Genomic DNA, 18239 nt, shown 5'->3' on the forward strand with positions numbered 1-18239 from the left:
TTGTAAATTCAAACTAAATTTGCTTATCGATAGACGAGTAACCGATAAACGCGTAAAAAAAAATCCTAAAATTTGTTTGAATTTATAAATTAAAAGTAGTAAATTCAATCTTGTTTAAATAAGCTCTTTTTCTATTTAGAATAATCTTAATATATGTTTTAAAGAAGCCTTGTTTTTGAACATCATTCATTTTTGAGCACGCTTCAGCGTGCTTTCTTCTTCTTCTTCTGGCTGTTCCTCTTATGGCATTTTCGTGTCTGGAGGGGTGCGGTAACATTGTTTGTATGGCAAAGCAAAGTAAAAAAAAATAGACGATTTGCAAGGCGCGCGTGAAAAGAATTTGTGCGTTAAAAAGTAACTAATTTTAAAGTGTAGATGCTGATGAAACCCACAGAAAATATCATAGAAATTGGCTAGATCTTTCGGTGCGTCGGCTTTTCATAAATGTGGATTGGATCGCGGCGCGCAAATCGCTGAAAATACGCTAACAAACGGCAGCCTTGCGAAAACGAGAAAAAAATTGGGCGCCTTTTGTGAAGATTGTGTGTCGTCTGGCTGTGGCACATTTATTTCGCAGTCTCCGCTTCTTCTTTACTGCCCAGCCAGCAGCCCAAAAAGAGATACGCGCGCGGGTGACTTTGTGTATGAGAAAGACAGAGGAAATTTGTTAAAGAACAATTGTTGCAATTAAATAAAACACACAAATATGCCGATTTGCAAGCGAGAAGGCTTCGATCTGAATCAAAAGGAGGGCAAAAGTGATACATTCCACGATAACGACTGGGTCTTCTGCTGCTACATCACCAATCGCATTTTCCGCGACTACGAGTAAGTACCTCCCCATGCCCACACCCATGTCCAGGTCCTTTCAGGGCATCATCATGACACCGTTCCCTGCCTGGCTGCCAGGCTGCCTGGTGCAAAGCGAGGAGTGCGCTAAAGTATACAACAAAGCGACGCTGGGAATGGAACGCATGCAACCGACCGACCGATATACGAACAGCGCAAAGCGAACACACACACACACACACCACACACATCCATAATGTACGAGTATGTATGTGTGGATGTATGGGTGTCTGGTCCTGGGTCCGCGGGGCACAAACAACGCTGTCGGTGGCGGGCGTAAAGCGCGCGAAGCCAATTCTCAGCTGCCGCCTGTCCCAGCTGCTTGACGCAGCGTTGCCACCTTTCCCGAAAAATAGGCGCGCGTTTAAATCTTATTTGAAAATAAACATATATAGTAGTAGTACATACTCATATGATTCCCATACTGATCGTTAAATATAATTGAAACAGAAACTACTTCCGACACGTGATGGCCATCAACTCGACGGTGTGGCAGTGCGAGGCCACCGGCCGCGAGAGCCTTACCTACGAGGAGGCCCAGAAGAGCGAGCGCGCCGCCCGCAAGAAGATGGAACAGTTCAAACAGAGCCTGCGAGCGCCCGTCCTCCTGGTGGTGGAGCATGCCCGCCAGTCGGCGATGAAGACCCTCAACCTGATGGTGGCCAAATTCCTGCGCAAACGCTACTTCATCAACGAGGAGGTGACCGTGGTCACCAAGAAGAACACCGTCTATGTTGTGGTGGCAATAACGCCCGGCAAGAGCAAGCCCGTGCCTAGCACCGAGATATACGAGGACACGGATGCCCTGCAGTACCGGCTGAAGGCGGTCAAGGGCGATGCCAGCACAGAGATCACTGTGCCCTTCGATCAGATACGACGCCAGCGATTGGAGTTCAACATGGAGAACCTCGGGATGTTCATCAAGAACAATGTCACCCGCGTCGACGGTATCCTTCGCCCGAAGCCCGAGGCCTACAAACAGTACGTGACGGATGCGGGCATCAGCTTCGCGAGCATCTTCATTGGCAAAATGCCCCGCTACTCGCCGTCGAAGATAAAGCGACCCGAGGCCAAAGAGACATCCTCCAAGAAGCAGTCCACCCTGAACAAGTACATTGTGTCGGACGTGTCCGAGGAGTCGGCCGCCAAGGCCAAGGAGAAGGCCAAGGCCAGTGCCAAGCTGCTGGCCGAGGAAATGGAGCGTGCGCGCCTGGAGAAGGCGGCCAAGCTGGCCGTCCTGGAGCGCGAGAAGGCCGAGAAGAAGGCCCAGCTGATGGAGCGCGTGGAGTCCGAGTGCAACAGTCTGCTGACAAAGACGGACGACCTGGAGCGCTGCGATCAGCGGGTGCTGCCACGCTACAAGCCGATTGTGACGCTGCTGCCGGAGAAGCTACTGGGCGATGCCTTCATGATGCGCGAGTTCATGCACACATATGCGGGGCTGCTGTCGGGGGTGGAGGTGTTCCGACAGAATCTCAGCTTCTATGAGATGACGCGAGCTCTAAGTGCCCGCGAGGTGGCTGGCCCACTATCGGACATAATCCTGGTGCTGCTGGGCACCGTCTTCGATCTGCAGAAGGAGGAGGAGGATGAGTGCGCGGTCAGCTACATGCTCGGACGCTACACGGCGCCCAGTGAGCCGTACATCAGCATGAGCCAAGCCACACGCAGCCACTACTACTCCAAGCGACACTTCTCCTTCAAGATCAACGAACTGCCGCTGGATGCTCTGACGCTGAGCGAGGTGCTGCGCCTGCATCTGCTCAGCTCCGGGGCCATTGTCAACGAGAAGGCCGAGAAGTGGCGGATCATGTACCGCAATGGCTACGCCTCGCGCGAAGATCCCGGCCTGGAGTTGCGCCTCCAGCATCCGCACATCCTGCGCAGCCTCAAGAACTCGCCGGTCTATCAGCTGAGCTTCAGCGACATCATGCGCGTGATTCGCTGCCTCATGTCCCAGATCCTCACGTACTCCGGGACCATCAATCTGATCGAGGAGCGTATGGAGCAGACGTACAAGGCCAAGGTGGAGCTGCGAACCCTCATCCAGCTGGAGAATCGACGTCTGGCCGCCCTCGAGATGAGCAAACGCAAGCTGACGCACGAGCATCATCTGGCGTGCAGCGCGGAGGAGTTGAAGAACGATCCCGCCAAGAAGCAGTCGCTGCTCGAGAAGCTAAACAAGGGCATAGCCGAGCTGCACGCCAAGTCCGACACTCAGCACCGAAAGCACGAGTCGCAGGTCCTCGCCCTGCACTCGCAGCTGTTCAATTTCCTGGTATTCCTCGGGATGGATCGCTGCTATCGAAAGTACTATGTGCTGGAGTCCATGCCTGGCATATTTGTGGAGCATTCGCCCGACAACCTGGACACCTGTCTGGAGCAGCCGCCCCTGAACAAGCCCCAGTCGGAGATAAGCAACCAGGCACAGCTGCCCAAGAACCGCAGGGAGTTGCGCATCTATCTGCTGAAGCTGTACGGCGAGGAAAAGTCGCGCAGACGGGCCAAGCAGTCGCTGGAGAACAAAGAGAACCAGGAGCACCGCATCAATGGCGACGCAGAGCCCATGGAGGTGGCGGAGGCGGAGCCCCTCGAGGATCCCACCCAGCACGAGCTGATGATGTGCAGCGGGGACCGACGCAACTGCATTGTGCACGATCACGAACAGCGCCAACGCTGGTCGTACATCTACAAGGCCGAGGACATCGACGAGCTCCTCAAGAGTCTCAATCCTCTGGGGCATCGTGAGTCTGGTCTCCTCGAGGAGATCAATGGCCTGCGCACGCTCATCGAGCAGCACGTGAGCACCTGTCCCGCGGAGATGCTCACGCTGGAGAGCGACCAGCAGCGCAAGAAATTCCTCAGCGCCATGCACTCGGAGACGCGGAAGTACTGGGAGGCCAACTTTGGACTGCCTGAGGACACAAATCTCAATGAGGTGATGCAGCTGCATCTGGTGGATCGCATCCTGCAGTTCGAGAGGGACATCTACACGGGGGACTTGGGGCGGTTGAAGGTGAAGGACATGGAGAAGTGGCGCAACGATCTTCTGGAGGGCAACTATGATCCACAGATCAAGCTGCAGTGGGGTCCCGGTGGCAAGCTGGAGGATCTGGCGGCTGCCGGCTCGGACCACGAATCGCACGAGGACTACGAGGACGAGGAGAAGAGCGCCGTGCCCCTGGGCAAGTACGCCACGCAGCCGTATCGAGATCCGGGCCAGTATCTGGGCCCCGCATCGAACGCGGATGAGTCTGTGGAGAGTGCCGACGAGGAGAGGCTAGAGCCGCAGTCGGAGGCGGAGATGGAGTCCTTGCAAGCTAAGGTACGAAACATGGCCGGTGCCCTGCTGCAGGTGGAGCAGGCCATTGGCCGGCGGTTCCTGAAGCCGCCCTACGGCATGAAGAAGTGGGATCCCAAGCAGGATGCCCTGAAGCAGGAGTGCGAGGCCCGACTGCATCAGTGGGAGGTGTCCCTAATGGAGAGCACCAGCTATGCGCAGCTCTTTCTGCACTTCAACATGCTGCACGACTGCATCCAGTGGATACGATCGACGAACAAGTCCCTGTGCAAGGTCTGTCGGCGGGGCAGCGATCCCGACAAGATGCTCCTCTGCGACGAGTGCAATGGCGGCACACACATGTTCTGCATGAAGCCCAAGATGCGGTCCGTGCCCAAGGGCCATTGGTATTGCAACGAATGCGTCAAGAATCTGGGCCTGAAGAACGCCAACGACGAGAAGGAGAAGAAGACGGCGGCCCAGAGGAAGCGCAAGTTCATTGTGGAAGAGGACGATGAAGATGATACCGAGGAGGAGGACGGGGAGGAGACAGAGGAGCAGGAGGAGGAGGACGAGGTAGAAGAGGATGGCACAGACGGTAAAAGCGAAACGTCTACCCATTCCTCCACCAACAAGCTCAATGGGCGCCCCTCTCGTCGTCCCCGAGGGCGTCCCAGCAAAAAGAAGCGACTAACATCCAAAGAAATTGAAGAAGCTATCGTTGACGATGATGACGACGGTGACGAGGCGACGGAGGAGAGCGAACCCTTGGGCAGTGAAGTTGGCGATGAGGGTTCCGTGGAAACCACAGCTGGCGAGGATGAGGACGTGGAAGAGAACGAAAATGAAGAAGGCGAAGAATCGTAAGTCTCCAAACTCCAAACGTCGACAAAAACTGGATACATTTTAATTTGACGGATGTTTTTCCAAACAGCGACGATGACAAAGTGTGCCAGGTGTGCTTCTACGACGGCAGCGAGATACGCTGTGTCCGCTGCAGCCTCTACTATCATCTGGATTGTGCCCAATTAAAGCGACAGCCGCGAGCGGATTTCGTCTGCAAGAAGTGCAAGACATCGGAGACGCAACGACCGAGACGCCGAAATAGTCATGGTATGTATAGACCAGAGCCACTTGCTCACTCTTGTTGACGGTTTTTAGTGATCCGGGGCGACCCGAATCTGTATGTATAAATAAACAAGCTAAGAAAGATACCCTCCGATCTTTTTCTATAGTAAATGGCCACGATGACGATGATGATGATCGGGATGAACCTCCAACCAAACGCTCGCGCTCCTCTCGCAACTCTCTGCGCATCTCGCTGGACAAATCCGCCCGCCACAGCGGCTCAAACAACAACAACAACAACAATAGCAGCACCAACAACAATAACAATCATCGCCGAAGCGGTCGTCGAATGAATGACAATCTGCCGTTGAACAGCGCCGCCTTGTACGATCTGCTGGAGCAGATCATGAAGCACAAGGCCTCTTGGCCCTTCCTGCGGCCAGTGTTGACATCGGAGGTGCCCGACTACCATCAGATTATCAAAACGCCGATGGACTTGGCCAAGGTCAAGTCCAAGCTGAACATGGGCGCCTATCAGCTGAACGAGGAGGTACTCAATGACATACAGTTGGTGTTTCGTAACTGCGATCTCTACAATGTAGAAGGCAATGAGATATACGAGTAAGTGTGTTTCTTGGGACGAACCTTGAACCTGTTTTGAAGCCACCCCTCCCCCTCCTTCCTTACAGTGCTGGCTGTCAGCTGGAGAAGTTCGTGATTGAACGATGCAGGGACATGCAGCTGCCCTTTAGGCCCAGTGACATGAATGACGAAGGAGTGGCCATTTGCTGAGCATCTCCGATCTCCCCTAGCGATCGTGTACATTATTCTTTTTAGCTAACACTTCAGGCATACACACAACTAAATAGACCATAGCACATTCAGTAGTTTATACGACATCTCTGCGACATTCTAGGCTTAAGCACGGACAAAACTTACTGCAGTCCTTAGTGTAGATAATAACACATATGTCCTATGTTTAATATACGCATTTACGTTGATCTAAGACTATGGTATAGCCCCCACTTTCACACAAGATGCACACATGCTAAGAGAATTTTGGTTTGTTGTTTTTTTTTTCGTTTTTGTTTTCTGAGACAATTTGTATTCTAGTTTATTCGTAAATTATTATATACTAAAAAAATTACACGGTTCCACAATCAATAAATGAAGAGTAACAAAAAACTAAAGCCGTACATATCTTAAAGGTCTTTCCTAATGTATCGTGTTAGAATTATGGTTATTCCTACCAGTACTGGGATATATCTTTCATTAGGGGATTTTTCATTCCGAACTGAACCAGAAACTTCATTTCATTGTTTTCTTGTTGAATTATGCATTTTGCTGGGTTCAATTTCCAATTTAAGTTCCGTAAATAGTTTAGTCTTAAATCACATTTAACAAGTTTAAATTTGTATATTTTCTTCTCGATTATACTTATGCTACATATATATTATATATACCTAACAAAAAAAAATCCAGTTACAAAATGTTTCAGAATTTGCATTTCATTTAGAAAAAAAACTCTCGAGTTCTTTTCCAGTTTCTTAAAAAAGGAATACAAGTTGTGGTTTTTATGTTTTAATAATGATAATAGATAATACTTTCTCAGAAAGCTATTCAGATTTCTTTTGCAAAACGAAAAATATTCAATTTGTGTGAGTTTTGGAGATCACCCCAGATCATGGTTATACAATAGATATCGAAGGAACCTCCATGGCCCCATGGCCCCATTGCCCCATGGCCCTTCGCCTGGACCCTTCTTCTGAAGACAAAAGATAATTTAAATTTACATGTAGTGTAACTTAAGTTTAGTTATACGATCGATCTCAGTTCGATGTGGACGAGGATGTGGATGCGGAGGCGGAGGCGGATGATGACTCCGTGTTGCACATATCCACAGTCGATCCATTGGCAGCGGCAGGTGGCTTGTGGTTGTTGTTCGAAGCCATTTGGTTGTTGTTATTGGCCTCGGTTTCCACGAGGAACGGATACGAGCTGGATGTGCTGGGAGCCTGCGAAAGTTGGGCCTCCATGGAGGTCATGGACGTGGACAATGAGTCATCAGTGTCATCATCAACAGCCACAGCCACAGCCATAGCCGTAGCTTCGTTAATGCCATCGGTGCCATTATTATTATTGTTATCCTCAGATTCGGCATCCTCCTCCTCCTCTTCAGACGAATTGTTGGGGTCCTCCTCGAATCCTTCGATGCTGTCATTTTCCAGATCGCTGGATCGTGGCCGTGCGGCGGGGCGGTGCCGCTTTCTGGCGGCAAAGCGCTCACGAATCAACTTCCTTTTGCGCTCCATCTGCTCCATTTGCAGCGTATCTGCTGAAGGAGAGAGCAAATAAAACATAAATGGAAAATGGACAAGTCATTGGCAACGGGAGCCCAAGTGTCAACACAACCCCCAGACACTTGCCAATAATTGTGGGTAGCAGCAGTCCGCCCCGAGCTGTCACACCAAATCCTGACACTAAGCAAACAAGTGGCCGCCGCGACCTGGCCTGTGTATTGTAACTATTGTTAGCCGCGCAATCCCAGCGACTCTCAGTTACACGGACAATGTCGACGACTCTGCAGCTAATTATGTTGACCCTAGTGGGAGTAACAATTGGTCAAGCCAATAATATAAGCTACAGGCAAGTGCTGGTGCCCGTTCTCAGCCAGTTGAAGGGCGGCGTGGAGCTGCACTTGCGAAGTTCGAAGGATGGAGATCACGATTTTGTGCGGTTTCTTCTGAGGCAGGGCAAATACTCGATGAGTATCAGCCGGACATTGGAGCTGGACAGCGCATTACCCCATCACGTGCTCCTCTTTGCCGGTTTGGAGCAACTGCAGGAGGCTTTTCCCCAACTAACCCCCAGAGGCGGCTTCTACATACTGGCCCTGGAGAGCAGTGCACCAGCGGAGGATCCACAGTTGTTGCAGTTTATGGCGGAGGTCTGGCGGCATCACAACCACAGTCAGGTCTACTACATCCAGCTGGACAGAGGTCGTCTGCTTCTTCATAATCCTTTTAACCAGAGCATCGTATTGGTGGATGGGACACAGGCTTACACGCAAATCTATCAGAATCTCAACGGCTATCCCCTGAGAATCTACATCTTTGATTCGGTCTACTCTGCTGTAATTGGCGATGGCGCAAACAAAAAGATCCTGAGCATCACGGGTGCCGACGCCAAGCTGGCCAAAACGGTGGCCAAGCAGCTGAACTTTACCCCGGACTACATCTGGCCAGACGATGAGTTCTTTGGGTGAGTCCCTCACCTCCCTCAGTTTGCTTCAACTAAAACCCTATTTAAATGTTCTCCTTCTTGCAGTGGCCGCCGGTCGGATGGCTCCTACAGCGGTGGCGTGGGTCGTGCCCATCGCCGCGAGGTGGACATCATCTTTACGGGCTTCTTCATCAAGGACTACCTCTCCACGGACATTCAGTTCAGTGCCGCCGTCTACATGGACGATCTGTGTCTGTATGTGCAGAAGGCCCAGCGCATTCCACAGTCGATTATGCCCCTGTTCGCCGTCCATGTTGATGTCTGGCTGTGCTTCCTGATGGTGGGTTTCTTTGGAACCCTTTGCTGGCTTTGCCTCAGGGCTCTGAATAGGGGCCTGGGAATCCCAAGGATTTTTGATGCCCAAAAGTCCAGAGGAAGAAAGGTCAGCAGTTGGAGCTGCGCCCTAAGGATCTTCATCGACACATGGGTGGTCTGGGTGCGGGTGAATATTGGTCGCTTTCCGCCCTTCCATTCGGAGCGCATATTTGTGGCGTCGCTGTGCCTGGTGAGCGTCATCTTTGGAGCCCTGCTGGAGTCCAGCCTGGCCACGGTCTACATCCGACCGCTCTACTACCGGGATCTCAATACCTTGGCGGAATTGGACGAGTCCGGAAAGCCCATCTATATCAAGCACCCGGCCTTCAAGGATGACCTCTTCTACGGCCACGATTCGGCGGTGTATCGACGGCTGAACGCCAAGATGATGCTGGTGGCCGAGGGCGAGGAGCGTCTCATCGAGATGGTTTCGAGGCAGGGCAAATTCGCCGGAGTCACGCGCTCCGCCAGCCTGCAGCTGAACGACATCCGGTATGTGATGACCAAGAAGGTGCACAAGATACCCGAATGCCCCAAGACCTACCACATAGCCTACATCCTGCCTCGGCCATCGCCATACCTAGAGGAGCTCAATCACGTGGTGCTGCACCTTGTGGCCGGTGGCCTCATTCAGCTCTGGACGGGGGAGATGAAAGAGCGGGCCAAGTGGAGCATCCAGAGATTCCCCGACTATCTGGCCCAGCTGGACGTGGGACGGTGGAAGGTGCTCACCCTCTCGGACGTGCAGCTGGCCTTCTATTCCCTCACCATTGGCTGCCTTCTGGCCGGCTCCGTCTGTCTCGTCGAACTGTTTTTCGGTCGCAGAAAGAGAAAATAAAGAGGAATCTCACTCACCTATTTTGAGTACAGGCGGCTTGCGGGGACTACGGGAGAGCTGATCGAAGACGCGACGACGCTGCTCGCGGGCTGCAGCCTCGGCGGAAGTGGTGGGCATCTCATCGTCCCCAAACAGGCGATGTGTCTCGACCAGCCAGTCGCTGATGCGGGCCGCGGTGGCCGCCTGCTTCTGCTCCCCATTGAGTCGTGCCAGCAGCTCTTCCACACTGCGCTGCTGGCCCCCAGTGCCCTTTACAGCCATTTGCAAAAGAGCGCGACGCTTCTTGGCGATCAGATAGAAGATGCGATTAGGATGCGTCTGCCAGGAGAGCTCGCTGACGTTGGGGGTATCGTCCTCATCATCGGTGGGCTCCTCCTCCGATGCCGAGCTGGCCCCAGCCTCGCTGCGCTCTGAGGATGTGCTAGAGGAGGTGCTGTCACTGCTCGTATGATTGCCATTGGTGTTCCAGGATTCCAGCTCCCGTTGCACCAAAGTATCGAAGAAGGCCAGCATCGCCTGGTCCTCGTCAGTGTCGCAAGAGCTAAAGTCCTGTATAACATGCTCCGTGGTGTTGTTGTGCAGGGTGCGGTTGCAGTAGGGCTTGGCTGGCGGATACATCAGCGATCCCTCCCAGCCATGCTGTTCAAAAGGGCTCCATAGCTGCAGGAGGACGGAGTGCGGATTACAATGGGGAAAAATGTATCTATCAAACGAACCTTAATAATCTTCTCCACACCAGAAGAGGCCAGCAGGCAGCGCTGTCGATTGAAGCGCACCTGATTGACCACAGAACGATGGCCGGTCAGGATAATGGGGGGCGTGTCAATCCATTGATTCTTTTCCTCCACTACAGGGTAGAGTATGAGCGATTGTTCTTTATAGATTCATCCCATCCCCCCCTTGTTGAAACTTACAATCCACACCATCCATCCGCCAAATGAACATGTTAAAGTTATCCGAGCCGGACACAACCATCTCATCCTGCGGGCCTGCAAAGGTGCAGCTCTTCATGGTGCACGAGTTAAAGTACTCGTCATGGTAGAAGGTCCCCAAAGGCTCCGGCGAGTTGGGACTGAACAATATAGGTGGCAGTCGACGGTGCAGGGTGAGCAGGAGGCTGCCACTGCAATTGAAACGCACACTCATGCAGCTGGGCGATTCCGGGATATAGTTGAACTGGCAGAGGGGACTGCAAAGATGTTCGATAAAGTGAGATCCCATATCTTGGAAGCTGTCGATCGGACTCACTGATTATGATGCCTCAGATCCCAGAGCATGGCGCCGCGCTTGGCATTGGCCGTGGCCAGGAAGTTGCCATTCAGCGGATGAAACTCGACGGCATTAAACGGGGAACGGAATTTGGCCACAGTCAGGGGCTCGTAGTTACCCACACGCAGGTCATAGAACAGGACCTCGCCGCTCTCAGTGGCCACGCTGAATAGATGGACGCTGGTCCGGTCCACGCTCAGCCCATAGACGGGTCCTCCATGTGAAAAGTAATTCAAGAGCTTGCCGCTGTAAAGGTAAGAGGAGCGATGAGATAATCAATGTTTCAGCTGCGATGACTGACCCTCAACTTACGTGGCAAGATCATGTTGAATGACCAGGTCATCGTTGCCACCGGAAAACACATGTGCATTGAGGGTGTCGAAGCCCAGGCAGAAGATGTTGCTGGTGTGCGTCTCGTTCATGACCTGCGGCCGTCCCATTTCGGACATCACCTCCTGGTCGATGTTCCACAGCAGCACCCGCTTGTCGTCCCCACCTAATAAAGATATGATGCAGATGTAGAGGGTTGGGTTCCTTCACAGCAACAGGTGTTGATCCGCACTGACCTGAGGCGAGGAACTGTCCACCGTTGCTAAATTCCAAGGCATTGACACACCCATAGTGGCCGGTCAGGTTGCGCTGGTAGAGATTCTCTGCTGCACTGAGGCGCTGCCGGAAAATGCCCGCCGACAGTTGGCCAGACAGCAGATCGCTCTCGCGTAGTCCCAGGCCCAGATTCAGATTGAGGCACTCCACAGAGCGACTGCCTCGGGTGTAGTTCATCCTAGAAATTGTTTCAGTAACCAACTACACTTTTCACTTCACAACAAGAGACTCAGAGACGGAGCAGAGAGACAGAGAGAGTGAGAGAGAGAGAGAGAGAGAGCGACACTCGGGACAGGCACGGGCACGGGCACGGGCACAGAGAGACGGACACCCACACCTAATGCGTCTCCAGGCTGTGGCAGCAGCAGATGTTCTCGTTCTGGTTCAGCTTCGACATATTCGCTATTTCTCTATATTCGACACTTTTTTTCATGCCAGAACCAGCAACTTTCTGAGGGGAAATTCGAGGCTGCTGGCTGGCCAGTGGTGGGGGGTAGGTCGGGACTTTGAATCCCAGGAAAAGTTTGTTATTTGTTCGCACTAACATTCGTCGGCGATTGGATTTCAATTCCTCAATAATTGCTCCAGTTGGAAGCAATAATATTTTCTGGCTGGATAGATATTTTCAGCAACAACACGACAACAACGCAAAGACTCCCGACTCGCCGCGACTGGTTTTAATCATCGGAATATATTGCCATTGCCCTAATCAAAATGAAAACATAAAGTATACAAGCCGAGGCGAAGAAACCAGCTGTTCGCTCAGCCAGCGACAGTGGGTCGAGGGTGGTTGCAAAGTGCTCATAATTTTCGATGCGTTCACTTTTGAATGGGTCGAGTTTCCATACAACTGTTGCACTCACTCGCTCTCCCTCGGCCTGTTATTGATGGAACTACAGTGGGAAGACCACTAAAAGGGTACTAAAGGTTCTGTTCTCACTCTTTATAAAAATGTATGCAACTAGTCTTCGGAGGAGGTCTACAGAAAGGTATGAAAAAGATCACTCTTCAGATTGAATCCTGAGACAAGCGTACCTGTGCATATATAGATGTTCCAAGCTTTGGATTTGCTTATTTCATGAGCTCCTCTGTGTTTTAAATATCTGTCATCAAGAATAGTACAGTAGTAATACTAGTTGACCAAAACATTTGCCGCAGTATTGCGAGCTATACTTTTTGCTCTGAACGATGTCATTGGGCAGCATTAACTGAATATGCGAATGGACCCCATACAATGGTTCTGGTGGTGGCTCAGTTTTAGGAAGTAGGACTTTCCCAGATGCGCATGAAAATGGGCATAGCCCGAATCAGTACTTTCGGATGAGCGGATTCCCTACTAGATCAAATAATTTGTATGGGATATTTCGATATTTCTTGTATAAAATACAAAAGCTATAAGCTATTCGCATCGGTAGTTTGTTAAATGGTACAGTAGAAAACAAAAAAAAAAAAAAAAAAAAAAAACTACTAACTAAAAATTGTTCTGCTAAAAAAGATGATGTCATAAAGTAACCTTTGTGAAAAGCGTACACTACACTTCCAAAACGAGCTCTGACATCTTCAGTTATAACCAAATTTCAGTAGGATATACATCTATAAAATTTCTCATCTCATCTATAAAATTTTTTAAAATAAATCATTTTTAAGGATACAATGGCAAGTCAACAACCAAAAATCAAACACCAGTCAGAGGTGACTAGTAGCTTGAAGGCCGAGGAAAATGTAATTCCTGGTAAGGAATTTACTCGCTGCAAAATTAACAGAGACTTACCAGACATCCTTCGCTACCCTACTCTACACTTCAGATTTACTAGGGAATTCACTCGATAAAGAGTATATGACGAGTGGCGAGTACATGCGCAGTCTCCGTGATCGGCTCAGTCAGTGCGTCCAGAGAAACAACCGGGACATCCAGGAGTCGGTGAAGCTACTCAAGGAATTGTCCGATGTGAGCGATGGCATGCATCTGGCGATAACCACCAGCACCAACACCCCCAAAATAAAGAACCTAATCAGGAGCTTCGAGACGATCGGTACTGCCAACACAACGAATTTGGGGTTGGACAAGCAGACCATTGATACGACCGAGATCCGTAGCCTATTTCTCGAGTTTAAAACGCTCAACGACGATGACTTGCTTCGCGATTGTCTGATGACTTTCAAGAGTGCCAAGGAGAAGTTTGAGAAGGTGCAAAGTTTCTTTGAAAATATGGTCGGTAGCGGTGCTACCGCCCCGTCCGCCCCATTCACCGCATCCCCCGAATCTGCTGTGCCCGCCGCATCCGCCGCCCCCACTCAGTACGCGCCTCCCGCTCCGCAGACAAAAAAGCTATCGCCCAGCAACAGCGTGAGTCCCACTAGCAGCGTCAGTCCCAGCCTTCGCGACAAGATCGAGGCATTCAACAAGGCGCTGGGGGATGGCAAGGATACGTCCAAGTACTTTGAGGACTGCTTCAGCACCCGCGATCCAGCGACAGAGGCTTCCGTCGAGGAGATGAAGCCGTCGACACGGCGGTCGCGCACCCAGTCTGGTTATGAGGGCGATATCGACAGCGAAGCCGATCAAGCCGATAGTACTAGAGGCTAAGTTTAATGATATGATAAATCTGATGTCTAAATTTAAAAATTTCGACGAGAGAAGATATTTCTAATAGAGTTTAGTAGAACCACAAGTGCTGCGAATTCTTCCTGATTTCATTCAGAAAATCCTACAAATGGTACAACTATGCTGCATCTACATATCGATTTGCCCAAGCAACGGATATTGCTTTTATTTCTTACTGGGTATTGTTGTGTTTGTTATTGGATTCTGCGAACCGAAAAGTACGTCATTTTGGCACCTCGCTAAAGACTGCATTTTGTTGCTGTCTTTAGGGGACCGACTCAGTAGGCACCGGGTCGAGAAGTGAAACCCTGCGTTCGCCCTCTGCCTACGGTGCATTACGAAAAGCCCTGCCATAAAACAGCCTTCTGGTGCCTCATTCAACATGTTGGTAATCATATAGTCTTTGGCTCAAAGTTCAGGAACTTAATATACTATTGTCTTCATTGTGACGATATAAGTAGAAATACAAATCTGAAAAATATCACACTAAACTACAGTAAAAATCACGATTCATCCCTGGATGTCCATTCCATTCCATGCTTTGCATCAGCAAGTCATCTCCGCCGCCTGGAACATATCCGTGTAGTTGATGGCGAAGAAGATCGACACAGCACCAATGGTGGAGCCCAGCTGGGTGATGGATCCCACCCAGACCAGCGACTGGCCACCCTGGGAGCGCATCACAGTGGTGATACCCAGCTTGGTGTAGCTGACGATGCCCACCAGAAGGGTCCAGGCAGCGACGACTAGGATACCTCCGAAGCTATGGTCATAGAACGGCGGATATGGACTCAGAGCGGCCGTGGTAAAGACGTAGCTGGTGAGCAATGCGGCGATGATAGAGAGCACGGTTATGAGGCGCAGTGAGGTAAAATGCAGGAACATCGCCATGAAGCAAGCCACCGGATTGGCGATCACGCTCAGCGTGGCGGCCAGATGATAGGAACGCGATCCATAGGGGGCACTCGAGTAGGACTGGATGCTGCCAAACATCCCGTTGCTAAACAGGGAGATAGCTCCTATCAGTAGCAACAGATAGGTGTATTGGCCGCGGGTCAGCTTTTCCGCTGGCGGCTGATTGTCCGCCTCACCGTACACGTATTTGTTGCCATCGCTGACGGTGACTTTGGCGTACTCCATCCTGGCCAGGGGCAGTGCATTGAGCAGCGTGTAGCCAATGTAGCTGAGCACCATCAGGCCGAACAGGATGAGGAAGAAGACCTTGGTGTCGAAGTTCGGTGGCACCTTCTGCTGCTCGAAGATCTCCTGGCCGGTCTCCGTGACGTTCACCAACACGCACTGCGATGTCTCGCCAATGCCCTGGATAAGGGCCGTTACACTCGGGAGCAGGCCACTCAGTCCCTCGCCAATAAAGTACGTGACCATGTACTGCTCCTTGAAGCGCCCCATGTACGGCATGAACAGCACCGAGCTGGTGCAAGCATTCAGGGCCGTGAAAATGGTCAGCACCAAAAGGGCCACACTGTGATCCACTCCGTTCACCTCAGCCGTACGGTTGTAGAAGAAGGCCGTGAGCAGGCAGGAGATGGCGCCCACCAGCAGAACGCCGTGTATGGTCCAGCCATCGTTGAGCTTGCGCGGTGAGTACTTCTGTATGGCCGTGTAGAGCAGTGGACCTAGATTGCCAATCTGGACCATTACGCTCAGGTAAGAGGGCAGACTCCAACCCTCGGGGGCCTCGTCGACCAGCAGTGGAAGTTGTATGAAGGTTCCATTAACGCCCAGCCAGGTGCCGATGCCAAAAAATATGGCTAGTAGATCGACAATCAGGCTGCGATTCCTAAGTACAGAGCAGTACTTCTGCTCCATCTTCTTGTGAATGGTCCGCCAGGTGAGGAATACGCTTAGCTCGCTCTCGCTGGGCTCGGCCACGGCGCATCTGGAACAAAAGAGATTAGATTACTTCGGTTCTTGCTTGCAACATTGTAGAGATGATAATAGAGGTTTTATAAAGTCTCATTAAGAAATCCCATAGATATTATCGGTAGGAATAAATGATCTTAGTTTTAATCCACGATGTCTGTCTTTTTATTAACTGTCTGTCTTTTCTTGCTACAATAAAACACAGTCTCATATTTGTACTGCGGTCGAATCACAGACACAGTGTGTCGATAAGTCTAGCCCAAATAAATAACAATAAATGGCATATTTGATTGCAATGGAATTTAACGCATATATGTATGTACCTATGTATGTATGAATACGAGCATGTGCAAAGCCTTTGCCTCTTCTCACAATGTCTAAGAAGTCGCGGGGTAGTATATCTTAAAACTGAACCCACATTCCATTTCATTCCAATTGTTCAGATAAGCATTACAAAATCATTATCAAATACAGCAGGGCATCAGCAGTACATTATTTCCGTGTCTTTGCAGAAGAGATAACCGAACGCTAAAGCGATTATGGTTTCCGCGGTTGATGTTCCACTTGGCTTCCACAAAGTGTACCCGGAGTCACCCCAAAGATAATTATTAAATTCCCCTCCTCTTCAAAGGTAATCCCCACTCTCGATTGGATATATCTTTGGGTCTAATCTCGCATTGGAGTAGATACTCAATGATGTGCAATTGGTCACATACGTTCCACCTCTAATCTGGTAATTCAATTAGGCTGGGACTATCTGCACGTACTTTCGAGTATCTGACTGTGGATGATAAGAATCTAAATTGGAATCGGAACCCATTCTTGGACCCATGACGACGTCACGGCGCTCGTTGCTTCCCAAATTAGCATAACTCCGATGCAAAGAGAGTGCGGGAGAAAGCCCTCTGAGCTTTAAGCTTATTTAAAACTGGTTTTTGGAGTGTACACAAAATTACAGGTAATCTTCCGCTTACCTGGCGAAATCGGAAGGAACCGCACTGGGATCGTCCAACGACGAGATCACTCCGTAGACTGGCCCGGACTGGCTGGCAATGCCGAGCCCAGACCTGCTCTGGTAGCTGCTCATACTCTCGGGCTTGTTTTTAGTACTCTTCGAATGAATGGGTTTATGATCTGCCTGTGACGATGGGCAGATTAGATTTCAGCTTGTGGTGTGCCACTGTTGTACTATGGGATGCAATGGGGTTTGGCAGCTCGAAAACGGCACTGCCTGCAAACAATCGAATCAATCGAGGCACTTTTCGAGAAGCGTGGCTTAATTGGACCCGCCGGCACAACTGACGATCGGCAGCGTCTGAAAAAGCTTTCCCCAATTAGAAACTGCGGGCGCTTCTCTTGATTAATGACTGTGATTCGATCTGACGCGAATATACATATGTACATATACTTGTAGACAAAGTCGAAGTTCCAATTTGTGCCCTTGGCAGACCAAGTCTTTTCCAATTTCAGGGCTCCGTTACGCAATGTGCGTGTGGTGGCAGAGGGAGACTGATGAGGATAATGCAAAATGCAGAGGGTTCTGAATGCTGGCTGCTTGGGTGAAGCGCGTCCAGCGTTGGCGGATTGTTTTGTCCATTTGAAAACTGAGTTTCCAGACTCGGTCAAAGCCAACTCGATGGAAGCGTCACAAAATAACACAGTGGAGAATAAAATAGCTGTGCGAACAGCTGTTTTGTCGCCGTCGAAAAAAACGGAGGAAGAGCGAGCGGCAGAAAAAGCAGCGCACGTGTGGCGAAGAGAGCAAGCGCACAAAACGAAAGAGAGCGGGGACACACACATACGTTGAATGTATTCCCTTTCCGATAGTATTTACATTTTTTGATCGTGTTTGCAATTAAGTGAACAGTGAAGAGGATTTTCCAAGTCGATGTAGCCATGTGCATGGGTTCGATTTATGCAAATTATTCCCTCAGTTTTGAATTGATACAGGAAGTGTATAATTTGAAAAGGCCACTAATGGATATATTTTTACATATCTCAATGGCTGCCGTTGAGTAAAACGTTCTTTTTTTTAATAACAGCGGTAGGCAGGCTTTTTATGAAGTTTGGAGAAGTCAAATATATATGTAAGAATACCTACTATATTATTATGTTGCAATAGCGCACGCAATGCCCGTTGATTTTGCAATCGGTATAATCTCTTGCAGCATTCGCCTGTGCGTGTCGAGTACCCTTCTCCATATACCATAATCACGTTCAATATCCAAGGGTATCTGAAGTTT

General features: G+C 50.3%; 5 protein-coding genes across 7 annotated transcripts; 3 read left to right on the plus strand and 2 right to left on the minus strand.

Annotated features, from left to right (window-relative positions):
- Positions 1 to 362: 362 nt before the first annotated feature.
- LOC6587563 (bromodomain adjacent to zinc finger domain protein 1A) lies at positions 363 to 6459 on the plus strand. Its single transcript, XM_002013206.2, has 5 exons — positions 363 to 828; positions 1300 to 4992; positions 5064 to 5242; positions 5365 to 5818; positions 5887 to 6459. The coding sequence occupies exons 1-5, from the start codon at positions 707 to 709 to the stop codon at positions 5987 to 5989; spliced, it is 4551 nt and encodes a 1516-aa protein (XP_002013242.2). The 5' UTR covers positions 363 to 706; the 3' UTR covers positions 5990 to 6459.
- A 222-nt stretch (positions 6460 to 6681) lies between these two features.
- On the minus strand, positions 6682 to 12552 carry LOC6587607 (DDB1- and CUL4-associated factor 5). Its single transcript, XM_002013210.2, has 8 exons — positions 12543 to 12552; positions 11468 to 11685; positions 11214 to 11397; positions 10881 to 11147; positions 10547 to 10821; positions 10349 to 10479; positions 9650 to 10292; positions 6682 to 7532 (listed from the first exon to the last, which is right to left on the minus strand). Exons 1-8 carry the CDS (start codon positions 12548 to 12550, stop codon positions 7027 to 7029), a joined length of 2232 nt encoding a protein of 743 aa, XP_002013246.2. The 5' UTR covers positions 12551 to 12552; the 3' UTR covers positions 6682 to 7026.
- On the plus strand, positions 7563 to 9632 carry LOC6587552. The gene is made up of 2 exons (XM_002013209.2): positions 7563 to 8458; positions 8525 to 9632. Exons 1-2 carry the CDS (start codon positions 7767 to 7769, stop codon positions 9630 to 9632), a joined length of 1800 nt encoding a protein of 599 aa, XP_002013245.1. The 5' UTR covers positions 7563 to 7766.
- A 528-nt stretch (positions 12553 to 13080) lies between the features above and the next one.
- LOC6587618 lies at positions 13081 to 14179 on the plus strand. The gene is made up of 3 exons (XM_002013211.2): positions 13081 to 13087; positions 13155 to 13239; positions 13313 to 14179. Exons 2-3 carry the CDS (start codon positions 13161 to 13163, stop codon positions 14092 to 14094), a joined length of 861 nt encoding a protein of 286 aa, XP_002013247.1. The 5' UTR covers positions 13081 to 13087; positions 13155 to 13160; the 3' UTR covers positions 14095 to 14179.
- A 341-nt stretch (positions 14180 to 14520) lies between these two features.
- Positions 14521 to 17625, minus strand: LOC6587624 (solute carrier family 52, riboflavin transporter, member 3-A). Of its 3 annotated transcripts, none has more exons than XM_026995136.1 (3): positions 17405 to 17625; positions 16971 to 17311; positions 14521 to 16012 (listed from the first exon to the last, which is right to left on the minus strand). In XM_026995136.1, exons 2-3 carry the CDS (start codon positions 17081 to 17083, stop codon positions 14659 to 14661), a joined length of 1467 nt encoding a protein of 488 aa, XP_026850937.1. In that variant the 5' UTR covers positions 17084 to 17311; positions 17405 to 17625; the 3' UTR covers positions 14521 to 14658. The 3 variants fall into 3 exon arrangements, with proteins under 3 accessions (XP_026850937.1, XP_026850936.1, XP_002013248.1); XM_026995135.1 differs by having other exon boundaries at positions 17399 to 17625; XM_002013212.2 differs by having other exon boundaries at positions 16971 to 17625.
- Between the last annotated feature and the right edge of the window lie 614 nt (positions 17626 to 18239).

This window comes from Drosophila persimilis, unplaced genomic scaffold (assembly GCF_003286085.1).
Source record: "Drosophila persimilis strain 14011-0111.01,24,50 unplaced genomic scaffold, DperRS2 tig00000000-arrow-pilon, whole genome shotgun sequence".
NCBI classification, from domain to species: domain Eukaryota; kingdom Metazoa; phylum Arthropoda; class Insecta; order Diptera; family Drosophilidae; genus Drosophila; species Drosophila persimilis.

What these genes read in the sequence shown, in the direction of transcription:
- LOC6587552 (XM_002013209.2), top strand. Translation starts at nt 7,767, where the DNA reads ATGTCGACGACTCTGCAGCTAATTATGTTGACCCTAGTGGGAGTAACA. An exon ending in CCAGACGATGAGTTCTTTGG is followed by an intron (nt 8,459 to 8,524) that starts GTGAGTCCCTCA and finishes TCCTTCTTGCAG; the next exon opens with TGGCCGCCGGTCGGATGGCT.
- LOC6587624 (XM_026995136.1), bottom strand. Translation starts at nt 17,083, where the DNA reads ATGAGCAGCTACCAGAGCAGGTCTGGGCTCGGCATTGCCAGCCAGTCC. An exon ending in GTTCCTTCCGATTTCGCCAG is followed by an intron (nt 16,013 to 16,970) that starts GTAAGCGGAAGA and finishes CTTTTGTTCCAG; the next exon opens with ATGCGCCGTGGCCGAGCCCA.
- LOC6587618 (XM_002013211.2), top strand. Translation starts at nt 13,161, where the DNA reads ATGGCAAGTCAACAACCAAAAATCAAACACCAGTCAGAGGTGACTAGT. An exon ending in CGAGGAAAATGTAATTCCTG is followed by an intron (nt 13,240 to 13,312) that starts GTAAGGAATTTA and finishes TCTACACTTCAG; the next exon opens with ATTTACTAGGGAATTCACTC.
- LOC6587607 (XM_002013210.2), bottom strand. An exon ending in GCGGATGGATGGTGTGGATT is followed by an intron (nt 10,480 to 10,546) that starts GTAAGTTTCAAC and finishes TCTACCCTGTAG; the next exon opens with TGGAGGAAAAGAATCAATGG. An exon ending in GTGTGGAGAAGATTATTAAG is followed by an intron (nt 10,293 to 10,348) that starts GTTCGTTTGATA and finishes GTCCTCCTGCAG; the next exon opens with CTATGGAGCCCTTTTGAACA.
- LOC6587563 (XM_002013206.2), top strand. Translation starts at nt 707, where the DNA reads ATGCCGATTTGCAAGCGAGAAGGCTTCGATCTGAATCAAAAGGAGGGC. An exon ending in CGCATTTTCCGCGACTACGA is followed by an intron (nt 829 to 1,299) that starts GTAAGTACCTCC and finishes TAATTGAAACAG; the next exon opens with AAACTACTTCCGACACGTGA. An exon ending in AATGAAGAAGGCGAAGAATC is followed by an intron (nt 4,993 to 5,063) that starts GTAAGTCTCCAA and finishes TTTTCCAAACAG; the next exon opens with CGACGATGACAAAGTGTGCC.